Raw genomic sequence first — 15599 nt, 5'->3', positions numbered from 1 at the left:
CCAAAAACAAGTATGAGAGACCTTTACAGATCTTTTCTTCAAATGTAGTTAGTGTGGTACAGGGGTCGGCAACCTTTCAGAAGTGGTGTGCCAAGTCTTCATTTATTCACTAACTTAAGGTTTTGCGTGCCAGTAATACATAAACGTTTTTAGAAGGTCTTTCTATAAGTCTAATATATAAACTGTTGTATGTAAAGTAAATAAAGTTTGTAAAATGTTTAAGAAGCTTCATTTAAAATTGAATTAAAATGCAGAGCCCCCCGGACTGGTGGCCAGGACCCAGGCAGTGAGTGCCATTGAAAAATCAGCTTGTGTGCCGCCTTCGGTACACATGCATAGGTTGCCTACCCCTGGTGTCGTATGTCATCCAAATACAGAGTATGCAGTATGTTATGGAAACACTGCCAGTGATTCCATGACTGAGCTGGGTTTTGTAATTAAAGCAGGGATTTACCCACTTTATGTATGAGGAATACTGCATATCTTCCCCAAAATTACAACACATTCTTGAATACAGAATGAATTGAGAATTTTCAGCTAATTGGCTTAATTACTTTGTTACAACTAATTGTCTCTTTTCCCCAAAAAATGATCTTAATACTGGAATAACAGATAACTATAAGGGTAGTTCAAAGTAAGTCACTGAAATCTTCTATATAAGCTACATTTCATGACTTTTTGTAGGATTAATGGTAACCTCCCCCAATTTACTACTTAAGCTGGGGATAAGAATACAGTAACTCCTCACTTAGTCATCCCAATTAACGTTGTTTCGTTGTTACATTGCTGATCAATTAGAGAACATGCTCGTTTAAAGTTCTGCAGTGTTCCCTTGTAACTTCTTTTGGCAGCCACCTGCTTTGTCCACTGCGTGCAGGAAGAGCAGCTTGGTGGGGGCAGCTGGTGGGGGCTTGGAACTAGGGTGGACTGGCAGCCCTGCTGTCAGCTCCATGTTCCCCCTAAGTTCCCTGTGCAGCAGCTTCCCAGCAGGCTATCAATTACTGGCAGTTCAGCTGTCCCTCCCCACACTGCCATGTGCTGCTCTTGCTCTCTGCCTTGGAGCTGCTCCCTGGAGCCTCCTGCTTGCTGTGGTGGTGGTGGCGGGGCGGGGGGGAAGAGAAGGGGGCCAATGTCAGGGTGTCCCCCTGCTCCTGCACCCCACTTACCCCATTTCCATAGAGCAGGGTGGTGATACGACAGGGCTCAGGACAGAGGGAGCTTGTTGGCAGGAGCTACTGTCTCAACTTGCTGATTTAAAAAGGCAATGTGCATCTCTCACATGTCTGTCTCTCTCTGCCATGCTTTCTCCCCTCCCTCTATTTGTGCTGCCTTGTAGAGTGTAAGGCTGTATTAACAACGTGTTAACCCTTGAGGGTTCAGCTGATTGCTAGTTCATTTAGCAGTAAGGCATTCCCTGGGAAATATCCCACCCTCTGACTTCACCACCTCAACCAAGCGTCACCATCGTCCTTGCTGTGTACAGTATTAAATTGTTTGTTTAAAAGTGTAAGTAATAGTCTCTTGTCTGGTGGGGAAAAAAAAGTCCCTGGAACCTAATTGCCCCTATTTACATTGGGTTCGCTTAAGAATTAATTTTCCCATAACATCGTCTTACTTAGTTGCATTTTTCAGGAAGATAACAAGGTTATGTATTAGAGTATTTCATGTAGATGTACCCTCTTCAAAATGGCTACCAGATGTCAGTTGTTCTCAATGGGGCCTTGGCCGCAGAATGCTGGACTCAGCTTGCTGGAAACCATGGGAGACTGATCATTTCTTTTTTGAGAGAGAATTTTTGAAAGAAGGCACCTAAACAAAGGACAGCTATGGCCTTTGAGAGGTCTCAAAAAGCCCTGAAATTTATTTGCAATTGTATGTGTGTATTAAAACAATGCTTACTAAACACCATATTTTCCTCCTAGGCAAATCAATACTGTGTACTAAAGAGGTCCCAGCACAGGATTTAAGAACACTCTGTGAAAGACTGAGAGGAACAAATAGCAGCTGTACTAAAACAACAAGTGATGTGCACACCAACTATTTTTATGAACCTGCTTTGGCAGCTGACCCAGACAAAAAAGTAGAGTCTGCTCCCCAACCACCAGGGGAAAAAATCCAGGCTCTGAAGAACTGTCATGAAGGTAACAATGGCTTGGAAATTAAGATAACAGAAAAGGCAACTGATTTGAAAGGATGGGACAGAGTTCCTGATGAGGCTTATGATCTACTTGATAAGCTACTGGATCTCAACCCGGCTACAAGAATAACTGCAAAAGAGGCTTTGCTGCATCATTTTTTTAAATGATAGCAGACAGTGAGAAGACACCCGATTCCATTATTTCCTTGATCTTTGCTTTACATGAAAATATCACACAGTATTAGTTGAATTTCAGATACTCATTTTGAGTTTGTTTATTTTCATGGCATGTAGTGATCTGCTTTTCTTGTACTGTATGGAAGAGGTTTCTGAAAAATTACCAGAAATATGTTTCTGGTGGAGGAAGGTTGGCATCATGAATTGGAAGTAGAATATGGAGCATTTCACCTTTTTTAAAATCACAATTTCAAGTCCATTTCTTGTTACTAGTGATAGAAACATCTTCCAATGGCTGTTCAGTGGCCTATGTGAAGTGAATTTATGGTTGTAGTCCAACTGTAGAAGACGAGTGTTCACATTACCAAAACCCTTCCTTGCTGACACTCAGATACCAAATACTGAATAAGCAAGACAAGTGACATACTTCCTCCCCCCTCCCCCACCCACGTCAGGTTATTGCTGAAGCTCATTGCTGAGGTGTGGGAAAGGTAGCTGTCTGATGTACCTGTTCTATGAGGAAAAGGACTTAGTCTAAGGCTGTCAATAATAAATTTCACAAGCACTAAGTTGACTTATTTGTTTTAAATCTTCTAGTAAAACTTAATATTTCCTATAAAATAATACACAAATGTATTAAGTGTGGTTATAATATGAGGAAATGTTGTGTGACTTGGTTAATACACAACATTTAGTATTCTGTCGACATGCATTCTCCTTGTGATCCACTTACTTTCCAGCTTGTTGTACTTTTTGTATTGGACAGCCTAGCTATATTTCCACTGGCCACAAATGGTGTATCCAAGTCATCCCCAGAGAATACTTTATTAAAAAAACAAAACCCCTGCTAATCTAGGGGTCCGGTATTGTTTTGACTGTGTAACCTCTGTAAGGGCAAGTGTTCCAAGAAGTATACCCCCCTTCCCTGCCCCCACTTGGGCAGTGGGGATTAGCACAATTGCTCTTACTGTGCACAGCTTGTACTTTCTCAACTAAATGTAATGTGGGTAACTGTCAATGCACACCACACTGAGTAGCTCATGTGGCATGTATGCATATCAGTATAACTGTTTTGGAAACTTGTATTTTCACAAACTGTCCATTTAAATAAAAGTTTTGCTTTTATAACTTGGGGAAGATTGTTTAGTGGTAACAGTTTAAAAAACTGCCAAAAGATTGGTAAGGAAGGGACATCCTGAGGGATGTCTCTGTGCAGAAAATTATATATTAAAATGCAGATTTTTGTTTTCCTGCATAAATCTCTCAGTGATGGAACAGTTCAACGGACTTCACCATATAGGGCTGCTATATTCAGAGGTTTGTTAGTGTTTAATCTTGAGCAAGTTTTTCAACAGAGTTAAAAGGAGCTATTATGTTGCCTGTAATGTGCTCTAGCCTGAAATTCGCCCTAAACCATCTCAGCCTAAAAGCAAGTCTAACTATTTCAAAATTTGCTAAACCACAATTTTACTGATTTCTGTGTAAGTGTTACCTTGTTTTAAAGTTGGATTAATTTTAGATATTAAAACTGTGTGTTTAATTTGATGTAACAGGCAGTAGATTTTATAAATCTTATCTCCTTTCTCAATGTTACTCTGTATTCATGCACAGTAGTAGAAATTTTTTTTCCATGCAGTTAAAAATGAATCAAGGTGGAGGCAAAAATGAATCAATGCTGTATTTGTGGAATGATTAAACACGGAAGCCAAGTTCAGAGGAGTGAATCACCAAAGCCATTTATTAGGTGTACACTTGCATAACTAAACTATCAAACTCAAAAGGAGATAAATGGGGAAATATTTATGGTATGCTTCTCTTACTTTTCCATTGACCCTTGGGGATCCAGGCTTTGGTAAGGCGATCAAAGGCTGGGCTGAAAGTGGACAGTTTTTATGGGAGAAGACTGAAGAACAAGTTATGTGCAATTCCGGTATACTAGCAGATTGAGCTGTTAGCCTCAAGCGTTGTCAACAATGGGTCTGTCATCTGGCACTGAGAAGTGTTTAGCCTGTTACAGGGAGGAGGACAACAAAATTTTCCAGAACTTTTAAGAAATAAGTCTCAAGCATGCTTTGTGGAATTGTATTGAAAAGTTTTGCCCCATTTATGGTAAAAAACTTAATAGGGTAGGGATGACCTCACTGTTGACAACTATTATTAAATGGGGTTTCCAGCTCCCACTGCCTCAAAGGCAGATTAAGGACCCGATTTCTTATTGATACAAGCCATGTTTATAGCCTTGCTCTAGTAGTAGCAGCAACATTGTTGTAACCTTTTGGGGCCCTAGTCATGGAGCAGGGCTGCATTGCTATTCACAGTACAAATACCTAACAAAGAGATGCCTCTTACCACCAATGAAAAAAATCAGAGGAAATATTCTCTGCACACATCCAGGCCTATGGAAAAGTTTTGTGCAGAAGAGGAAAAGGTTTCATACCTCCACCTGACATGTCTACAGCTTATCTTCTCTATGGCTACAATGTTATGTAAGTTGAACGAGAACTATTTCCCAAAGTGATGCAAATTTAGCACTCTGCATTGCATTGTGGCTATATCACAGTTGTGGATACACAGGGTTTTTCTCATGAACACAGAGTTTTGTTATAAATTAAGGGTCTGACTCTGCAAAAACGTATAACCAAGCATAGTTCTGACTCATGAGTTGGCCCACTGAAATTACAGTAATAGCAGGAATACTTACTAAGTGCTGGCAGGATTGGAGCCTAAGCAACAACTGTCCCCTGAATTCTGAAGAAATGTGGGGTTTGTATTTAAAATGGTTAGAGCAAAACCGTAAAAATTAATGTCACAGAACTTGCAATATTTTTATTATGCAAAGTGAAGTTGGTCTATTTCAGCAGTTTGGGGGAAAAAAACTTCGTTTTCTACTGAAAATTTAGTACAATGTCTTTCCATATAAATTTCTTGTAACTCCATTAGTATTTCTACTATAAAAGGTTATGAGTAATACTCTTTGAAAAGGTTACTGCTCTAGCATTTTTATGAAACTTTCCCATATAAGGTGGTGATGATAGTATAAATGCCCTAACCAGGGCTGTGGGTGAAAAGCAATTATTTCAATATAATCAAACATATAAAGATCTTGAATTGAATAAGAACTACTAAATGATGGTAATCTCATACTGTTTCTGGCATCAGCTGTTAGAGAAAAATGTTTGCAGATGTCAGAATATTGATTGCATAAAATTTTGAAACCCACAAAACCCTGGAGCCCAGGTTTTAGTAATTTCTGCTGTTTATGTAATTTCAGCACAGCACATCACTGAGAAGTTATTTATCTAAAGGAACTGTGGCCAAAATTTGGCAGGCAGTGTTGTCTGCCAGTGTCTGCAGATGTATTGTTTCCTCCTACGTTCACTCGTGCTGTCTGTGGTCTTTCTAGAATACAAGCTGACACCAAGCAAAAATGTGTCAACTATCAATGGCAAATTCTCTAAACAGCTTTAGGGTTTTTTTAAAAAGTTGCTTTCTGGTTTTTATTAGCCATAGCATGGAGCACCTTGCTGTACGGGGTGGTTGAAATACTATCTATGATATAGATTGAATAACTAAAATGGGGAGTAATTACTAATAAATTGATAGTGTTATGTCATTGTTAGCACTGTCTCTTGTGGAACATTTCTTAAAAACCTAAGTCCATTGTTCAATATATTTACTAAAAAACTAGACAAGAGTACTCTAGGTTAGACAGTGATTTGAAACTTGGAGGATAAAGTGAAAATAGAAGTGCTATAAATCTTTTATACGTATATTTTAAGTTCTAGCTAAGACCTATCAAAGTACCTTATAAAGGAAAGAAAGGAATCGACAAAATTCATTAAGGATAAATGCAAGGACATTCATGTAGTGAAGAAAAAAAATAAGGTTTAGGGAGAGGATAGGGAGATTTGGAGCAATAATTTGCCACCAGTATTTTAATGACTGCCATGGATCTTTTGCCCCTATCCCCAAGCGTAGTCTCTGACTTCCCCTCTCCCCCCTTTGCACCACAGATGAACCCCTAAGATTCCTCTTCAGCACATCCCTGATTCAGGTGATAGATAACTTAACCAGAGTCTGCAAGGCAATACTGTTGCAATAAATGCCATTCTATATGGAGCTCTCAACAGACGTACTAAAAAGGCAAGAGGGTAATTGCTGCTGCAGCATCATATGTTGCAAGGCCACTGCTGGAATACTGACTTTGACACCATACTATGAATAGGATTATTAATAAATTGCACAGAAACCAAAGGTCAGCAAAAATGATTGACTTTGGAAGCATGATGTATGCCAAGAGACTAAGAAAAATGAATATACAGAATCCTGAGAAGAGAAGTTTGGGGGCAGATACAATCTGAAAATACTCATATGGATGTAACAGGAAAGGGGTGGGTTATTCTCAGTACCATACGAGCATAGAGCAGGAATTAATCTATACTAGACTTCTACCTCCTCCCCATCACAACTCATGCTGTTTTTTTTCCTCCTTGTTGTAATGGCAGTTAATAGGACAGAACTACCAAGGGAAGTTGCAGAATTGCCAGCTCTAGAGAGATTCAAAGCAATAGTAGAAAAGTAACTATACAGAATTCTGTATGTAACATGCACCTCAGCAGAGACTGCTCAATCTGTGATTTATAGGGCCCTACCAAATTCATGGCCATGAAAAACATGTCAGACCGTGAAATCTGGTCTTGTGTGCGCTTTTACCCTGTACTATACAGATTTCACAGACAAGACCAGCATTTCTCAAATTGGGGGTCCTGACCCAGAAGGGAGTGGGGGGGGAAGGTGTCTCAAGGTTATTCTACAGGGTTGTGGTATTACCACCCTTCTGCGCTGCCTTCAGAGCTGGGTGGCCGGAGAGCAGCAGCTGATGGCTGGGCATCCAGCTCTGAAGGCAGCACCCTGCCAGCACAGTGCAGAAGGGTGGCATGGAATGGTATTGGCACCGTTATTTCTTCACTGGTGCCTGTAGAGCTGGGCCCTCAACAGGCAGCAGTGCATAAGTAAGGGTGGCAATACCACTCCATGCCATCCTTACTTCTGCACTGCTGCTGGCGGCAGCTCTGCATTCAGAGCTGGGATCCTGAGCGGCAACTGTTAGCCAGGAGCCCAGCTCTGAAGGCAGTGCCACTATAATAAGTGGCACTTACAACCTCCCCCAATGTTTTTGGGGGTCAGGACCCCTATAATTATAACATGACATTTCCAATTTAAATAGCTGAAATCATGAAATTTTATTTTTTAATTCCTATGACTGAAATTGACCATGAATTTGGTAGGGCCCTAGTGATGTTGCATGGCAGGATGGATCCCTTTCCACTTTCTTTCTGTATACCTCTTCAACACCCAAACCAGCTCCTTGGCGGGATTTCGGCCCTTCTAATATATGTAAAATGTAATCGAGGAACTATTGCATCTGTGATGCTACTGAACTGAAATGTTTGTACTCTGGCTTTCATGAAGTTTTGTATTGTAGAGAATTTGGCATTCATATTTCCAATGATTTTTTTTTTTACATTTTAATTTGTATCTTTCTGGCCATTATGTTCTAATACTACAAAATATTACGTAAATACATCATGACTCTTACATGCCAAAAAGTGCTGTAGAGACAAAAATCACATTCTAAAAGTGGATGACACCAAAAGAGATCAAGTTTACATTAAAGGGATGCCTACTTAAGTGGCACTGGTTTCCTAATGTACTGTTGATATACATAAGAGGAATCTATTTGTTCAGAATTTACTTTTGCATTTGACAGCACTTTGTTTGTTTGGCAATTTTTTGTATTTCCCCTATTGAGTCTCCTTTTGCATCCAGTGATGTTCCTGGAAGACGCTGTTTTAATGGAATGAAGTTTGTGGGGGGGGGGAACAGAACTGTTTTTAAAGTTTGAAGTATTTCAGTTATAGAATCAGACAATGATCAATCCGTGGAATGGTAGTAAGACTACAATTCTGAGACATTACTCAATGTTCTCTACACTATATAGTCTCGAGCGAGCGAGAGCATGCGTGTGTGTGTGAAAGACGCTTAGAAGCTAGGCTTTTCTACTAATGTAACTATAGTATGTGCTTGGATTTCAAATTCACTTTTTCTTCTTCCCAGAAAGTAGTACATGTACTGGATCAGTGGCTCATACTCATTTGTACTGCTGCATTCCTGCTTGGACAGTTCAAAGGATAGTAAATGTTTAAACTGGCAGCTTGAACACAGTGAGTGAAAAGAAGAAAATCTGCCTTTTGGATCATGTGCTTGCTAAAGCTGGCATGTATAATTTTGTTATTCCTAAAGCCTCTAGTGCCATGGAGGTGACACAGGTCGAATAAATCGGTGTTTTTGCATCAGGTTGAATGTAGCCTTTCTGAAAACCTTTTCCATACAATGTTGGAAGTTTTCTATGGTGAATTAGTTTGGAGGGATTTTGCTGGGCAGCCTGAACATGGTTCAGTATGGTGTGACTGTCCATATATAGTGACTCTTGCAATTGGTAGATTCACACACTTGTATTACTGTGAACCTGATGGACGGAAGCTTGCTTTAGGTCATGCACACCAATTCATAAGCTATGAAACAGGCTTTAAAATAAGTTACACTCAGGGCACCTAGTAAGTAAACTAAATTTGAGGAGTTTGCAAGGAACTGCGTTATCTATTCTGAACATGTTCTCTTTCCAAAATTGTAAACCTCAGTAGAAACCAAGTTATTTTATTTGCTCTGACGAACAAACCCATTTTGAGGTTCTGGCTATACATAAGTCATATGGTATGTGGTGGATTTGACATGCAAGTACCCTTTATCTTGGCATGTTACTTGGTATTTATCAACCTTCTTTATAATTTGTTATGGCTTGCAAAGTGTCCAAAATGGTAGCCATGGGCAGAGTAAGGGACACCAATTAACCAGGACTTTTAAATAGTACCATTGTGCCTGATGTTTACAGACTCTCTCTCCATGACCCAAGTCTTTTTTTTTTTATTTTCATATCCTTTGACTCCAAGAAAGTTATCCCTATACAATACTGGGGGACAGGGGGAAGAATCCATGATAACCTTTTCTCCTTGTGCCATAATGCATCCTTCCTCTAATCTTGCATCTGCTGAAGTTCTTATACGTGACTTCATGCCTTATTGCCTTGGCCATTTCGATTTCCCATTTTATGCATTCTAATACTAAACTCAGAATTCCACAATGCTGGATGCTAGCTTGTTTTCTTGTTTAGGATAGTCAACATCCCTTCTTTGGATTCCCATCCATCTCTAAAGTCAGTTCAGAATTGCTCTCCTGGGTTTCAAAGCTCTTCAAGGATTTATACCATCCTACCTCTCTGATATCACTTCCACCTCCTGTCCTGGTGCTCACTATGTTCCTCCAGTCTTGGCTTCCTATCTGATATTCCAAAAATGGGGATTGCCTTGATAACCAAATTCTTGGTTTGACACTCGTAAGTATTTCATAAGTGGTTACACACTGCTGCTAGGATCTTAAATTTTATCTACCATTGCAACCAATCCTTATCTTGCACTTTTTTTAGAATGTCAGTTTGTGTCCTTAGCTTCAGCCTTTTTCATATTCTCTACTTTGAACTGCAAGAGTACTATACTACTCTACTCACACTTCTAGTCATTCTGACATCCATGTTTTTTTTTTAAAGTGGTAGAGGAGGTAAAGATTTAATGGGTTTACTGGTATTTCTTGTCAGTGAATTAAATAAGTTTTCCTTCTTCACTGATCTCCTGTTTAAGTACTTAGAACATGTCTTCTGTACCTTAACCTCTTGCACCAGCTTCTGTTCATCTACCTTTTCATTTTAGTACTTTAATAACTGACATTTACAGGATAGCTTATAAAGGACAATGCATTACAGCTGCCTGCACACTCCTCATGACTTGAGAACAAAAGAATCACCACCTACTCGAATCCTCCACTGGGCATACAGTTTCCAGCCCTGACCTGCATGTTATGAGCCTTGCAGCTTGAGACACATCCATTACACTTGCTTCAAGTAAAGAAAACTGATATCCTGCTTAGGGTACCCAGAATTGTGAGCATCTGTATTACCCATCTCAGACTTAATAAGTGAGTTTTGCTGCTGCTAAACTCTGTCAGCTTCCTGACACACTAGCTTGTTTGCCTTGTCAAAAAACTGTTCAGGACTCTGTCCAAATAGTGCCTTGCAGTAACGAATCAGTGAACCCTAGTGCCAATGTGTGTCTGCAGTGATCCAGGCCCTCTCAATGGACACATACAGAAGTTAAGTTTGCTGCCTCCAGTTGGTTTGGCTAGCTGAGGACTCTCCTTCCCATTTACTACATAGCACTGGCATAGTTTCATAATAAAACAAGAGTAAGTCTATTAACAGATTTAAGTGATACTAAGCAAAACTAAGAAACAGGTGTGGATACAAATAAAGCAAGCCGTGTTTTCTGGTGACTAAAACTTCATTTTAGAAAGTTACTTACAATCTTTGCCTAAGCAGTTCTCTCTCTTACTTCACGTTACCAGCAGCCCTAGGCCCTGAGATTAAGGGATCCACCTTTCACAGGGTTTGTCTTCACTACTGGGGTAAGTTGACTTAAGTCACACTACTCCAGCTACGTGAATAACGTAGCTGGAGTCAACAGAGCTTAAGTCAACCTACCTTGGTGTCTTCACTGTGTTGTGTCAACAGGAGATGCTCTTCTGTCAACTTGCCTGAATCTTCTCAGGGAGTTAGAGTACCAGGGTTGACCGGAAAGCGCTCTGCCGTCAATTTAGCAGGTCTTCACAGACCCACTAAATCAACCTCTGCTGCAAACGATCAGTCTCCCCATAGTGAAGACCAGCCCACAGACTCAAGAGGCATAGAGAGCAGAACTCCTTAAGTGATGTATTACAAAATAATTTTTGCTTTTGCTTACTTTTTCCAGAACTCATTTTGTCCCCAGAGTCAGGATAGCCTGCTGTTCTTCCCTTTCTCTTTACTTCCCATCCCCCTGCTGCTTCATACATAAATGGGGCTTCAATTTTAATTTTTAAAATTTAATTTTTAGTTTTTAATTACATAATGTTTAATTTACATTAAAGATAAGTAGATAGCTACCTTCCTCCTGTCTGGGGGAGACTCTTGTTTGATCAGACTTTAAAGCACAATAGCCATAATTCCATATATTGTTAATATATACATTTCACAATAAATCAATCACCAGCATGTCACCAGCTTTCCTAAAAACCATTACGGCATTACATTTTTGTAGTTCAGAACTATTGTATACAAGCAGTTGATTCAATTGTTTATTCTTTAGAGTTAAGACCCCTGTTCTCCCCCTGGGTGCAGACCCTGATCACAGAAGTTTCACGTTTAAGTAATATCCCAGTGTTATCCTCCCTCTAGCATCCCCCCCACCTTTTTTTTTTTTAAAGTGTGCTGGAATGGTGCCAGTGACTTCTTAGATTGCATATATTCATTTCTCCACAGTTCATCCCATAAAGGAGGTGGCTCAAACTATTTGAAAGTTTTGATGTTTTAGTTCTTGCTAAAATCAGCACTTTAATTGAATACAGTGAATTTTGTATGTTATATTTTAAATCCCCTACTAAACAGCAAAAGGAGAAGAGCATTGTTGGTAAATTATTTTGGACGTAGCCGAACCTACAGTGGAGTGAGATTGCTTTCTCTAGCTCACTTTGAGATCACATGTAAAACAAGGTATAGTTTAGGATTTTTATGTGAAATACTCTAAAGAAATTTCATTAACTATGAAATGTATATGGATTGCACTACAACTGGTAAATACTATCAATACTGTCCAGCAGTATTAGATATTAAATGAGTTATGGGACATACATAAACATGCCACTTCATCTGTCTTCTGGATTATATGCAATTAATTCGTTTTGCTGCCCTACCTCCTTTAAGTTATAGCATTCTAATGCTTGGAGACCTGTTTTTTTGTTTCCTTTGCTGTAAGAGTTAAGTCATGCACAGTTTGCTGGAACAGTAAAACCCACTCGTCATGATGGAGTGGCTACTGGCTATCATCATTGGAGAAAGCTGAATACCATCATCTTCAAACATTGATTAAATCCCTTCCCATATTCATAGTGGAAGTTGTCATAAACCTAGTCCCAGATTTGGACCTTAGCGTCCAGAATATGGGGTTTAGCATGAAAACCTCCAAGCTTAGTTACCAGCTTGGACCTGGTAAAGCTGCCACCACCCAAAGAATTAGAGTGTTTTGGGGCACTCTGGTCCCCCCAAAACCCTTCCCTGGGGACCCCAAGACCCAAATCCCTTGAGTCTCACAACAAAGGGAAATAAACCTTTTCCCTTCCCCCCTCCAGGTGTTCCTGGAGAGATACACAGAAGCAAACTCCGTGAATCTAAACAGAGGGAGTCCACCCTCTCTATTTCCAGTCCTGGAAACACAAGCACTTCCCTCTTCACCCAGAGGGAATGCAAAGTCAGGCTAGTAAATCTAACACACAGATTTCCCCGACTTCTTCCTCCCACCAATTCCCTGGTGAGCACAGACTCAATTCCCTGGAGTCCCCCACTAAAGAAAAACTCCAACAGGTCTCAAAAAGAAAGCTTTATATAAAAAGAAAGAAAAATACATAAAAATGGTCTCTCTGTATTAAGGTGACAAATACAGGGGCATTTGCTTAAAAGAATATTGAATAAACAGCCTTATTCAAAAAGAATACAATTCAAAGCACTCCAGCAACTATAGACATGTAAATACAAAAGAAAAAACCAATAACCCCTATTGTTTTTATGATCTCTGTACTCACAACTTGGAAACAGAAGATTAGAAAGCAGGAAATAGAAACCCCCTCATAGCCGAGAGAGAGTCAGGCAGAAGACCAAGAACAAAGGACTCACACACAAACTTCCCTCCACCCAGAGTTGAAAAAATCCTGTTTCCTGATTGGTCCTCTGGTCAGGTGCTTCAGATACTTATTTCCAGGTGAAAGAGACGTTAACCCTTAGCTATCTGTTTATGACAGAAGTCTAATGGAATAATTTGGTACAACTACTGTCTAATGTTAAAGGTATTGAAATATAGTTCTGTGTTCCAGCAAAGCATGTTTGAGTTCATCTTAACATGGTTCTAGATTATATCATCTGTTATAGTTTGAAGTTTGGAAGAGTTCCTACTGGTGATTTTACTAGAAAGTATAAGAGATGCTTCTGGAAAAAGTGGGACTATACTAATAAAAGGTCAAAAAATATTCAGATGGTTTCAATTGTGCTATCTGAAATCAATAAAGGAAATGAGGGAGGGATGCTCACTTTTCAGATTACATGAAAAAACCTCAGACCATTGGTAATCAAAAATGATTTTATGGCACATAAAGCCCTTCTTTCCCCCTCAGAGCTGTAAGCCTCAGCCCTGGTTTAATAGGCATTAGCTATCTAGGCTTCCCAATCTTATAAACCTTCTATGAGAGGCATAATTGCTCAGCAGAAAAAAAGCTGGGTTGGTAGGAAAAAGAAAATGATTTTCTACCTTAAGGTAGAAAGCGTTCTAGAATTTGGACTTCCTGTGCCAGGTTTGCACTGGCCAGGAATAGTGAGGCTGCTCACTGTTAGCTAAATCAATTTTTATGAAGAGCTTAGCTTTCTGAGGGGGTGTGATTCACCACATTGGTGCCTCCTGCTGGGAATCACCTCTTGGTTGCTGATACACCTTCCTCTAGTGGTGTCTCACCGCCATCACTTCTACTTCACCTCCAAGACCTGTGTTGCTCCCGGGACTGGTGTCCTTTTCTGGGCACGGCCCTCTGGCTGTACCCCACTTCATTTTCTCCCCCCTTCCGGGGAACAGTCTGTCTAGTCCATCCACTTGCCACTGTAGTCTATTGTAGCCTTCGGTCTAGCCCCTTACCTCAAGGAGTAAACTGTAATCTGAATACTGGCCACCCCCTCTGGGGCAATTGGGGGGGAAGGGGGAGGGGAGGTCTAGGCACACCTGTTACTCCGGGACCTAACCCAAGGACCCTATAGCCGGCAGCCATGGGCTGCTGTTCCTCCAACCTCCGCCACCTACTTCCCTGGGCCACTTCCCCATAGCCCTAGCACCTTCCTGGCCCTTTGTATCAGGGCCTTCAGGCTGGAGCTCCGTATTGCTCCCCTGACCCTGTCCAGCACTGCTCTATCTAAGGTACTCCTCTCAGTCCTCCCTTGCACTCCAGGGATAGACTGACTGCTCTGTTGAGCAGCCCTTCTTATATGGCCCTCCCTTGCCCTGATTGGCTGCTCCAACAAACCTTCTCTTGATTGTCTCTCTACAAGCCCTCCTCCTATTGGTTGGGTTTTGCGCAGCCGCCCTGAGGGCTGCTTTTACACTCCATCTACCTGTGTGGGGCAGCTGCCCCACCACAAGCTTGTATGGCTAGTTTCTTAGAGCCATGTGGTACCTGCCAGGGAATAGCCCACAGGAGGGGAATGAGTATGGGAAAGTTAGTGAATAGTTTGCTCTCAATTCATTCCCCTCCAGATGCAGAGGCAGGAGTTGCAGAGGGACTCAGCTAAAAAATGGCTACTAACCTTTTTGTAACTGTTGTTTTTGGAGATGTGTTGCACATGTCCATTCTAATGTAGGTGTATGTGCACCTCAAGCACAGTTGCCAGAATTTTTTCCCCCTCAGTGGTATCTATTGGGTCTTGTTTGCGATGTGGGCCAAGAATGCCTGACAAGTCAGGTAGATTGCTCTAAGTTCTGATATATGGAGCAAAAACTCTGAGACCGCAGACTGACTTTTGAGGTACAAACAAATACAGGAGGCTCATGCAAACCCAGAGTGTGTTGTGATTGGATGTACCTGAAGGGAGCTTATCAAAGTCAAGATTGAATGGAAAATGGTTCTCCGGAAGTAGGGCCTTTGCTGCTCTGAACTCTATTCTTTGTATGGAGATAAGAGTAGACTTTTAGCCATTTATTAATAGACCCAAAGCCTTGAATGTCAGTTAGATAAGATTGATGTCAGACGCCACTTGCGATCTGGACTGACCCTCACTCAGCCAGTTGTTGAGATATGGGAAAATCATGAACTCTTTCTTCTGAGGAAGGCCACTACTACTGCCATACAGTTGGAGAAGACCCGCAGGGTGGCCGATAGACCAAATGGCAGAATTGCAAGTTTGTAATGGGCTGGTTCATCAAATATCTTATGAACCTTCTGTGGCCTTGGACAACTGATATGCAGAAGTACATGTCTCAAGTTGAGGGCAGCATACCCATTCCCTAGTGAGGGAATGACGACGACCAAGGAGACCATGCAGAACTTTAAC

The 15599-nt window shown here is 40.8% G+C and overlaps 2 protein-coding genes across 10 annotated transcripts in view; one reads left to right on the top strand and one right to left on the bottom strand.

Annotated features, from left to right (window-relative positions):
• The window catches only part of CDC7 (cell division cycle 7), a 30846-nt gene extending 28004 nt beyond the window's left edge, over window positions 1-2842 (top strand). The window contains exon 12 of the mRNA XM_050962184.1: window positions 1923-2842. Within this exon, the coding sequence (XP_050818141.1) occupies window positions 1923-2305 (383 nt within the window). The 3' untranslated portion in view covers window positions 2306-2842. The remainder of the gene's footprint in view (window positions 1-1922) is intronic.
• Window positions 1-15599, bottom strand: part of TGFBR3 (transforming growth factor beta receptor 3) — a 518676-nt gene that overhangs the window by 246697 nt on the left and 256380 nt on the right. The gene's annotated exons all lie outside the window — the stretch shown is intronic.

This window comes from Gopherus flavomarginatus, chromosome 7 (assembly GCF_025201925.1).
Source record: "Gopherus flavomarginatus isolate rGopFla2 chromosome 7, rGopFla2.mat.asm, whole genome shotgun sequence".
NCBI lineage: Eukaryota > Metazoa > Chordata > Testudines > Testudinidae > Gopherus > Gopherus flavomarginatus.
The sequence above is the reverse complement of the archived record's forward strand: the minus strand, read 5'-3'. Positions and strand labels throughout refer to the sequence as shown.